Genomic DNA, 12,237 nt, shown 5'->3' with positions numbered 1-12,237 from the left:
TTTGTTTCCGTATGCTATCCAACCAGTGGTGTGAGTTATCGTTCCTCCCCGTAACAAATCTGCAACTCCAAAACTTCGTCTATCCAATACACATTACACTCAATGAACTCCTGCCTGCTGTACACTGCTGCTGCTGCCATCCCAGACACAGATAATGATGCCTAACAAGTTTTTGTCTGACCGCAGGTCTCCAAATATATCACATTCCTTTGCAAATACTAACATATCCAATAATATCATCAAAAAACAACCATCTTACACCGATCCCATTTGCCATAAAACCTCCGTCCAAACTGAGGTTTCCCGTTTTCTTCTCAATTATTTGAAATATACGTCGGAATGGTTCTTGTCAAAAGGACATGACCAATTTCATTCCCCATCCTTCCAGAGTCGGAACTTACGTTCCATCTCTAATGGCGGTATCATCGACACTAATTGAAAGCCTGATATTACTTTTTCCTTGGTCACAAAGCAGCCACCTGTCATTAACGAAACTCACGGATTTAGTCTACCATCTGTATAAACAACCTGCCAACTGAAATGGTATTTTGAGCAAATGTTTTGAGCAATACAAGTCTGCCTTTCAGCCCCATAATAGAAAAAGAATCCCTACCACCCTCTTGATGAGTATTGGGCTAACGGCGTAAGAATCTGATTCCTTACGATACCATAGACAGAATAATAAACTGAGACAAAATTAGCGTCTTGGCTTTTGCAACAACGTACCGCAAAATCTGTACAGTACTGAACAATTGACTTCCCAACACCTTCCTCGTAGTTCTGATTCCACTGTGTTTCAGCTGTCTTTCAAACCCACATTTGCACTACTATAGGAAGCAAGGCAAAAATTTAGAATTCAGTAATTTCTGTTTTCGAGAAAGTTTTGACATTTTCGCCAATTAATACGCCATTGCGATTCTTGCGAATCTGCAGGCCATAATCGTCTTATTCAGCGACATGTGCTCCTTTTGTTAGTTGAATCGTTGACCTCCAAACATTGACTGCACAAATACGCAAAGTTTTACAGGTAAATGACCTTGAAGAATAATCTTCGTGTTTTACGATCATTTCTATTCAGTTTTACTCGTTATCCACTCTTATCACTGCATGAAGATGAAAGTGAATACAGCATCTTTATCGTCGTGGAGACTAAAGACTCCACTGAATGAACATTTAAAAAAAAAGTAAAGTAACGATCACATTAATTTCAAAACAGCAACACTCAGATTCGTTTCTTTTCATACATCTGAAGATTGTAGATGCCCGACGGTATTGTAAAATGATCGTAAAATGAACATAGTATTTTCAGTCTTGGGTTCAATGATGTACCTTTCCAGGTAGGTGCCTTACGTGCTTCCGACCACTGCCAAACCTGATCTTTTTGATGTATTAACTACCTGGGTCATGATTTCCATCTTCACTGTCTTCAGTAAGTCCACCTAGAGATGCATTGCAGTTCTATTCTTCAATAGCATTTTAAACATTTAATTCAGACTCACATTTACCCTCCCAAACAATGAAGTGTGTATGGCCTAAAAGACATCTGCTCGGGGGGCAGCTATAGCTGTACAAGCTCATGTTCTAAACTGAAAGAATTTGCTGAATCAACAATATCTTTATTGTTTACACAACTGGTTTCCCAATACTAAAATTCAATCATCGGGTGTAAACTATGAGGATTAATAGAATTTATTACTGGACTAGAGCAAGAAATCCTCAAAAAATTAAAAGTGTAACGGATAAGCACCTATACACACTCAAGAGAAAATGAAACTGGATGTTATTCACATAGAAACTACTTCACTGACTGAGGTCATCTTCAACCCCAGTGTTGTCGTGGAACATAAGATTTGTGTCTCAGTTATAAAAAGGGGAACATAGACATTTACCAAAACGACACTAAAACAACAAAAGTCCTTAAATATGTACAGTTGCTTACCTGTTACGTTTTTAACTTTTTAATGATTTGTTGCTCTACTCTTGTAATATATCCGTTAGCTCCCTATAGTTTACACCTGATGATGGTAATGGAATTTTGATATTCCGGCGCCGCTCGTGTAAGCAATAAAAACATTGTAGATTTAGCAACTGTTGTACAGCTCCTTCACTTTAAGAAAACGTGCGTGACTGAGACTCCTCCCCATTGAAGCGTCGTACAAGATCCACGCACTCGAACTTCATAGCATAATTCCTTGTACACTGGCAAGCAAAATATCGGCAATAATATTTCGTTCCATAAAAAAACTATGGTCAGACGACGTAAGTCTTGAAACATACTAACCACATGCACTATTAGGATCTTCACTCGGTGCGGTGTAATGGTGTTGTCTAGTTAGTGCAACATGAATAGTTCTGGGTTCTTTTCCTGCAGTTCCTGGTGTAGGTGTATTTGTTTTTCTTCACTGATTTTATTTTTCATGTTACAGCATAGGGCTTCCAAAAGTTATACGGTAGTTATAGCAGATCTTGGACTCATCACGTGCAATTGAACAATAGTGGCGCAGAATATGGAATGCAATGGGATTTAATACTGCAATTTTGAAGATTTATTTATTCTTTGAGCATTCTGGAGCACTGAATTCTTACTTTTCCGACAAGAAGCGGAGTCACATAATTGAAGTGAATAATTTCGCTCCCCTTTACCCAGCCACATTTCAATGCTGATTATAATATTTTGAATGAAGGTGCCTGGCGTACATGTGACCACAGTGTTGCCATGTTACCACTGTTAGACCTCAATTTCGTACTAAACACTCGATAAATAGATGACTAATTCCTTCTCTTCCAGAGTTCTAACAGGAATGTGTCCAAATGGTTCAAATGGCTCTGAGCACTATGGGACTTAACATCTGAGGCCATCAGACCCCTAGAACTTAAAACTACTTAAACTCAACTAACCTAAGGACATCACACACATCCCTGCCCGAGGCAGGGTTCGAACCTGCGACAGTAGCGGTCGTGCGGATCCAGAATGAAGCGCCTAGAACCGCTCGGCCACAAAGGGTGGCCAAGTATGTGTACTAAAATTACAGTGCATTTCAGTGTAAACTTAAGTTTAAGTAGCGACATTATACGAAGTGATTAATACATGTCCTCTCTCAGACCCTATTAGCGTGGTTAATGGACTAAGGGAAGCAATTAAACACTCCTGGAAATGGAAAAAAGAACACATTGACACCGGTGTGTCAGACCCATCATACTTGCTCTGGACACTGCGAGAGGGCTGTACAAGCAATGATCACACGCACGGCACAGCGGACACACCAGGAAACGCGGTGTTGGCCGTCGAATGGCGCTAGCTGCGCAGCATTTGTGCACCGCCGCCGTCAGTGTCAGCCAGTTTGCCGTGGCATACGGAGCTCCATCGCGGCACGGATGCACGCCAAGACCGTAGGATCCTACGCAGTGCCGTAGGGGACCGCACCGCCACTTCCCAGCAAATTAGGGACACTTGCTTCTGGGGTATCGGCGAGGACCATTCGCAACCGTCTCCATGAAGCTGGGGTACGGTCCCCGCCGTCCTCCGCTCACGCCCCAACATCGTGCAGCCCTCCTCCAGTGGTGTCGCGACAGGCGTGAATGGAGGGAAGAATGGAGACGTGTCATCTTCAGCGATGAGAGTCGCTTCTGCCTTGGTGCCAATGATGGTCGTATGCGTGTTTGGCGCCGTGCAGGTGAGCGCCACAATCAGGACTGCATACGACCGAGGCACACAGGGCCAACACCCGGCATCATGGTGTGGGGAGTGATCTCCTACACTGGCCGTACACCTCTGGTGATCGTCGAGGGGACACTGAATAGTGCACGGTACATCCAAACCGTCATCGAACCCATCGTTCTACCATTCCTAGACCGGCAAGGGAACTTGCTGTTCCAACAGGACAATGCACGTCCGCATGTATCCAGTGCCACCCAACGTGCTCTAGAAGGTGTAAGTCAACTACCCTGGCCAGCAAGATCTCCGGATCTGTCCCCCATTGAGCATGTTTGGGACTGGATGAAGCTTCGTCTCACGCGGTCTGCACGTCCAGCACGAACGCTGGTCCAACTGAGGCGCCAGGTGGAAATGGCATGGCAAGCCGTTCCACAGGACTACATCCAGCATCTCTACGATCGTCTCCATGGGAGAATAGCAGCCTGCATTGCTGCGTAAGGTGGATATACACTGTACTAGTGCCGACATTGTACATGCTCTGTTGCCTGTGTCTATGTGCCTGTGGTTCTATCAGTGTGATCATGTGATATATCTGACCCCAGGAATGTGTCAATAAAGTTTCCCCTTCCTGGGACAATGAATTCACGGTGTTCTTATTTCAATTTCCAGGAGTGTAGTTGGAATGACATTATACAGGGTGTTACAGAAAGGTACGGCCAAACTTTCAGGAAACATTCCTCACACACAAATAAAGAAAAGATGTTATGTGGACATGTGAACGGAGACGCTTAATTTCCATGTTAGAGTTCATTTTAGTTTCGTCTACCTACGCTCAATGGAGCACGGTATCACGATTTCATTCGGGATACTCTACCTGTGCTGCTAGAACATATTCCTTTACAAGTACGACACAACATGTTGTTCATGCGCGATGGAGCTACTGCACATTTCAGTCGAAGTGATCGTACGCTTCTCAACAACAGATTCGGTGACCGATGGATTGGTAGAGGCGGACCAATTCCATGGCCTTCACGCTGTCCTGACCTCAACCCTCTTGACTTTCATTCATGAGGGCATTTGAAAGCTCTTGTCTACGCAACCCCGGTACCAAATATAGGGACTCTTCGTGCTCGTATTGTGGTCGGCCATTCTCCAGGGCAGCATCAGCGCATCAGGATTCCATGCGACGGAGGGTGGATGCATGCATCCTCGCTAACGGAGGACATTTTGAACACTTCCTGTAACAAAGTGTTTGAAGTCACTCTGGTACGTTCTGTTGCTGTGTGTTTCCATTCCATGATCAATGTGATTTCAAGAAAAGTAATAAAAAGAGCTATAACATGGAAAGTAAGCGTTTTCGGACACATGTCCACGTAACATATTTTCTTTCCTTGTATGTGAGGAATGTTGACTGAAAGTTTGGCCGTACCTTTTTGTAACACCCTGTATATGCATTTCAGTACCAAAAATGAAGGAAGAAGTCTCATTGATTAGGGACGTTAATATGCCGTCTGGAGTTCTACACAACTGCGCGTGCAAACTACAAAGGCAGGCACTGGGGTGTCGTTAACAACCGAATTGTAAGGAACGAAACGTGAATCTCAGACAGAAACGACACAAAGGGTATGTATCAAACTGAAATGAAGACCTAAAGTGAATTTCGTGGGTACAACGATAGGATGCCAACACCTTAGGAATATAGAGATCAAACTGCAGCATGACCAGTGCGTTTCTGGAAAACTTATGTACAATTCGACGCCCAGCGCTTTCAAAAAATAATCCGCACTCCAGTTTTGACACCCTCAGCACCAATAAAAATTAGACTTCCTCTGGCAAAACAAAAAGAACAGACAGACAGGATTAAAAGATAAGTATCAAAACCTGATAATGAATACCCAAATCTAACAACAAATTTACGAAAAGTATATTCTCGGCGTTGCTGGATAGTCCGTATAATTACTAGCGCAAGTGTCAGATTATCTCGGCAGTCAAAGCATAGTGCTAATTCCAAAAACCAGTATTTTGATTGTATAAGAAAATGATGAAAACGTGCAAAATGATATATTGTGGCTAGGGCTGCGAAAAAATCTACATTGTAACAGTCCGCCATCTTGTTTCCGTTGGTACATAGTAATTCGATTTTCTTCCATTAACAGTGATCATTGGACACGCCCGTAACAGTTTTGCGCTTTGCAGCTAGTTGATTGAATTAGCGAGTGCCGTAATCGCCCAGGCACCGTATGTGGGAGCGCAAGTAGCTTTGCTCGTGTTGTCCACAAGGGAAGCCGCACCGCTCGTGCTATTCCTGACTACACATCTCTGTTGTTTGCGTACACTGCTGCGCAACATGTGCGTCAGCAGACCACCCTCTCCCGCCCCCCTCACAAACACGTCAGCAGGATCGGGCCTAACAGTTGCTCGTTGTCTGTTGCAGCTGCTGTGGAAGCCGCTCGAGGGTACTGGCTTCTGCATCGTCAACCTCGTGGCCAGCATGCAAGACTACATGCGGGGTCTCTTCCTATTTACGTAAGTACACAATCCTTGAAGGCACTTACTTCGAACCTAACTTGGTATAAAAGAATCACAGTTTCATTACTATTCTATGAATTATAATTGCTAGTTAGCAGAATATTTCTATGAATATGCAATGAAAGACCAAGAACGAAGAGCTCATTTTCGAAAGAGTACCGTGCAGGGAGGTAGTTTGTCGCCTCTACTGTTCAGTACATACATCGAACAACCAACAACAGAAATAAAACAATGGTTCCAGAGTGGGATTAAAAGTCAGGGTCAAACGATATGAACGATGAGATTCTTTAATAACATTGCTACCTCTAGTGAAAGTGACAAATAAACCCAGAACCTTTCAAACCTAAGAAATAGTTAAATAAGCCCATGCTATGGACAGAGAGTAAACCGAACCTTGACGAATATAATGAGAAGTATCAGAAATTAGCTCGGCAATAAACTAATCAACTTGTGGACTATCGAAGAAGACGAAGTGAACGTGTCCTGTTGCCTTCGAAGCAAAATAACACATTACGGCCGAAAGAAGGAGAACATACAAAGCAGACTATCACAAATAAAGAAGACAAAAATGACTATTAATATCAAGCATTTCCTTATCTGAAACTTCCTGGCAGGTTACGACTGTGTGCCTGACCGAAACTCGACTTCGAGACCTTTACCTTTCGTGGGCAAGTGCTCTACCATCGGAGCTACTCAAGCACGACGCACGACCCGTCCTCACAGTTTCAGTTGTTTCAGTACCGCGACTCCTACCTTTGAAACTTCACAGAAGTTCTTCTGCGAAGGTTCTAATCTGCCAGGAAGTTTCATATCAGCGCACACTCCACTACAAAGTGAAAATCTCATTCTAGATTGCCTCAATTCATGACAGAAATTTCTGAGAATATTCGTTTCAATCAGAGCATTCTATGGAAGTGAATGATACGCTGTGGAGGAACTGGAAAAGAAGGGCATTAGACATGTGCTGTTATAGAAGTATGTCGAAAATTAGGTGGGCTCATACTAAATGATGTTCTCCAAAGAATCGACGAGGAGAAAAACATTGGCAAGACGAAGGGACAGTACATAGGAGATGCTTTTAAGCCATTTATGAATAATATATAAGAAACTTGAGGCAGCTGTAGAAGGTAGAAACTGCACGGAAAAGGTAGAGCCAGGAATATATTGAACAAGTAATAGGACGCTGGATGCACATTCTACAGAGAGTTACTGACGGCATGCATCCGACGCTGATTACTCGACGCAAACATATTCCTCTGCTTCACGTTTAAAAACTTCCATTCCGAATCGATTAATGAGGCAGTCAAGTTTCAATTATCATTTATTTAAAAACAAATGACCGAACTCGGCCTTAATCCCGCACAATTTCAGATGTAACGCACTGTGAAGACATGAAGAGCCCCACATTAAACAGGGAAGCCAACAAATAAGAAGTTGACAACTAATATACTGTGTGTAAAATGAAAGACCAGGAAGAGTTAAAATAACGTAGCATTTTCCCATATTGCTGCAGTCATCGTAAAGACCGAAACTGGTCATCATTTTTAAATAAATAAGTATTTACTGATTTACTAATTGATAATATACAGCAGATCGCTGTCAAATCTCCATGTTATATAAAAGAAAATTATATTCTCAAGTTTTATAAATGACTCCCTAATACTGCAAATCTGTATTAGATGCGAACATTTCAAAATCTTCCTAGTTACGGTTTTATAATATCTTTATACTGCAGTCAGCAATTTTTTTGGCAACCAAATATCAAAACTATCTATATCAGTATTTATAAACTGTCTTCAAGACATTATCCATTCTGTTTAACTGGTCTTTCAAGTCATTAGCCGTCTCTGATAGAGTTACAAACCCGCTATTAAGCCTTACAGTTCTTATTTTTCTCCCTCAGTTTTCACCCGTTTCCTAAAACTCTCTTTTGTTTGCTTTAAACAGACTAATGATAATAATAGCCCACCATTAGTTTACCCAATATATACTTTTCAAAACTGACATACAAACATGAAACACCTCTAAAATGCCGCTACTTATGATTTTCTACAGTAACATATCTTCTACGATTGTGCAAGATTACTAATGTAACCATGATATTCTTTTGACAGATAGAATTATTGTAATTTAAACATATTTTCTTCAGTCGTGGGTATGTTGATAGCCCTCTATGAACAATTATACGTGAACTTTCTGTCTAACGGTTCCGTATTTGATTAGTATTCATAAGTCATGGGTCCCGCGTTCTAACCTAGCCGCTGTTAAAATTCTGAATAAAAATCATCAGCAATGACGGTCGATGACTTCCGTCTTAAGAAATACAAGAGGGCCGAGGAATGGACAGAGGTTCTGGCATTCAGTTGCCCTTGGGGTGGAAATGGCCCTTATTAGCCGGAAGAATCAGCATTGGTCAATTACATGGGGACGCAAAAGGCAATGGAAACCACTGCATGAAAGACACACAGAAGATACGGCCTTTCAGTGGAAAAATCTCGTGATGATCTCTCCGTTGGCAAATGATTCCGGATTAGTCCCCCATTCGGATCACTGGGAGGGGCTGACAAGAGAGAGGTGGAAATGGCAAAAAGATGGAATAACTGAGACCGGAATAACTTTCTAAGAGTCGGAGAATGGGATGTTAGGAGTTTGAACTTATTGGGAAAGCTACAAATGCTCAAAATGGAAATGCAAACTCTCAGCCAAGATAAAGTGGGGTTTTCTGAATTAAATGAAAATAAGGTAACGATTTCAGGCTAAGACGAATATAGGCTAATATCAAATGAAGCAGAAAATGGTATGACGAGAATAGGCTTCGTTATGAATGGGAAGGAAGGGTAGCATGTAGATCATTACAAATATTTCAGTGATAAGGTTGTTCTCGTCAGATTCACTAGCAAAGTAACGTCATCAACGGTAATTCAGCTATACATGAAGACAACACAAGCAGAAGATGAAGAGAGACAGAAAGTATATGAGGCTATTGAACAGATAATTCAGTATTTATAGGAAGATGAAAAACTAATAATCATGGGGAAGGGGTTCTGGAACGCAGTTGCAAAGAATGGAACGGAATAAAGAAATACCGGAGAATATGATGCTGGCTGTAAGAATGACAGAGTAGAAAGGGTAGTTGAGTTTAGCAACAAATTTCAGTTGGTAATAGCGAATACTCTGTTCAAAAATCACAAGGAGACGAGGTGTAGTTGAAAAAGGCCTGGAGATACGAGAAGATTTCACTTAGATTACATCATGGGCAGGCAGAGATTCAAAAATCAGATACTGAATAGTAAGGCATACCAAGGAACAGACACATACTCAAATCACTATTAGGTAATGATGAAGAGTAGGTTTGAGTTTAAGAGAATCATGCGGAAGAATCAGTGTGGGTGCAAATGGGGCAATGAAGTATTAAGGAATGACGAGACCCGTCTGAAATCCGTTAAGAATGTGGATATTGTGATACTGAATATCACATTACGCAGTTCAGTTGAAGAGGAGAGGACATTTATGGAAAAAGCAGTCACATATGTTGATCAGTCAGATACAGGTAGAAGAAAAGTAACACCAAAGAAACTTTGTCTGACAGAAGAATTACTTCAGCTAATCGAAGAAAGGATGAAAATTTTCAGGGAAAAAGAGGAATATAGAATTATAAATCACTTAGGACTCAAATAAGTAGGAAGTGCAGGGCAGTCAAGAGAAATGACTGTAGAAAAAATATGAAGAACTCGAAAACTAAATGGTCATCGAAAGAACTGACTCAGCGTTAGGAGCAGTCAAAGGAACCTTCTGTGAGATTAAAAGCAAGAGTGATAACATTAACAGTCCAACGGAAATTCTGCTGTTAAATACGCTCCTGGAAATTGAAATAAGAACACCGTGAATTCATTGTCCCAGGAAGGGGAAACTTTATTGACACATTCCTGGGGTCAGATACATCACATGATCACACTGACACAACCACAGGCACATAGACACAGGCAACAGAGCATGCACAATGTCGGCACTAGTACAGTGTATATCCACCTTTCGCAGCAATGCAGGCTGCTATTCTCCCATGGAGACGATCGTAGAGATGCTGGATGTAGTCCTGTGGAACAGCTTGCCATGCCATTTCCACCTGGCGCCTCAGTTGGACCAGCGTTCGTGTTGGACGTGCAGACCGCGTGTGACGACGCTTCATCCAGTCCCAAACATGCTCAATGGGGGACAGATCCGGAGATCTTGCTGGCCAGGGTAGTTGACTTACACCTTCTAGAGTACGTTGGGTGGCACGGGATACATGCGGACGTGCATTGTCCTGTTGGAACAGCAAGTTCCCTTGCCGGTCTAGGAATGGTAGAACGATGGGTTCGATGACGGTTTGGATGTACCGTGCACTATTCAGTGTACCCTCGACGATCACCAGAGGTGTACGGCCAGTGTAGGAGATCGCTCCCCACACCATGATGCCGGGTGTTGGCCCTGTGTGCCTCAGTCGTATGCAGTCCTGATTGTGGCGCTCACCTGCACGGCGCCAAACACGCATACGACCATCATTGGCACCAAGACAGATGCGACTCTCATCGCTGAAGACGACACGTCTCCATTCGTTCCTCCATTCACGCCTGTCGCGACACCACTGGAGGCGGGCTGCACGATGTTGGGGCGTGAGCGGAAGACGGCCTAACGGTGTGCGGGACCGTAGCCCAGCATCATGGAGACGGTTGCGAATTGTCCTCGCCGATACCCCAGGAGCAACAGTGTCCCTAATTTGCTGGGAAGTGGCGTTGCGGTCCCCTACGGCACTACGTAGGATCCTACGGTCTTGGCGTGAATCCGTGCGTCGCTGCGATCCGGTCCCAGGTCGACGGGCACGTGCACCTTCCGCCGACCACTGGCGACAACATCGATGTACTGAGGAGACCTCACGTCCCACGTGTTGAGCAATTCGGCGGTAGGTCCACCCGGCCTCCCGAATGCCCACTATACGCCATCGCTCAAAGTCCGTCAACTGCACATACGGTTCACGTCCACGCTGTCGCGGCATGCTACCAGTGTTAAAGACTGCGATGGAGCTCCGTATGCCACGGCAAACTGGCTGACACTGACGGCGGCGGTGCACAAATGCTGCGCAGCTAGCGCCATTCGACGGCCAACACCGCGGTTCCTGGTGTGTCCGCAGTGCCGTGCGTGTGATCATTGCTTGTACAGTGCTCTCGCAGTGTCCGGAGCAAGTATGGTGGGTCTGACACACCGGTGTCAATGTGTTCTTTTTTCCATTTCCAGGAGTATATATATATATATATATATATATATATATATATATATATATATATATATATATATATAATGTCATCATGAGTTTCGAGCCGCTGTTTAAGTAAAATGTACTTAAGGTAGGAATTGCGAAAACGTCAGTTAAAGTACATGTTGGTAATAAGTTATGAGTCAATTTCACGTGATTGTTTTAATCCCACGTCGGCACCGTCAGAGTCAGCAGCGTCTGCTACACAATGAATTACGCCTGACACTGCTGCGGAAGCGACTTAAAGAGTTTCTGGAGGTGGAGAGACGGTGGTTGGGTGGTTGATGAAGGTTCATGGAGACCTTGAATTACACCTAATGATCAACCAGTGTCTACCTGAGCCGATAGGCATCAGCAGCGTCTCACATGAGTACGGTTTATTTCATCTTGTCTCACCATGTACGCCTACATAAATACTTTTCAATATCTTGTACAATGCAAGACAGAGGGTACATCCAGCCTACATTGTATTATATTTCTGTTTCATTTACATACTGAGCAAGAGAAAAATAACTGTCAGAATGTTTCTATAACCGCTCTAATATCTCTTGTTTCTCTCAAGATCCCTACACGAGATATACTTTCGTGGCAACATAACGGTTGCAACTCATCTTCGAAATCAAATCTCAAAATTTACCGAATAGGGTCTCACTATAACAACACAGTCTTTCTTCCAGGGATTGCAGCCTATATTATGTTCCCCGAACTTGTTACACTTTCAAGTTGGCTACCTGTGACGAACCTAGCGGCGGATCTCTGTATT

The 12,237-nt window shown here is 43.2% G+C and overlaps 1 protein-coding gene across 1 annotated transcript in view; it reads left to right on the top strand.

The window, feature by feature from the left end:
- Positions 1-12,237, top strand: part of LOC126339987 (prolactin-releasing peptide receptor-like) — a 552,558-nt gene that overhangs the window by 391,131 nt on the left and 149,190 nt on the right. The window contains exon 4 of the mRNA XM_050001677.1: positions 6,090-6,181. Coding sequence (XP_049857634.1) covers positions 6,090-6,181 — 92 coding nt within the window. The remainder of the gene's footprint in view (positions 1-6,089; positions 6,182-12,237) is intronic.

The sequence above is a fragment of the Schistocerca gregaria genome, chromosome 1 (genome assembly GCF_023897955.1).
Source record: "Schistocerca gregaria isolate iqSchGreg1 chromosome 1, iqSchGreg1.2, whole genome shotgun sequence".
Classification (NCBI taxonomy): domain Eukaryota; kingdom Metazoa; phylum Arthropoda; class Insecta; order Orthoptera; family Acrididae; genus Schistocerca; species Schistocerca gregaria.
The sequence above is the reverse complement of the archived record's forward strand: the minus strand, read 5'-3'. Positions and strand labels throughout refer to the sequence as shown.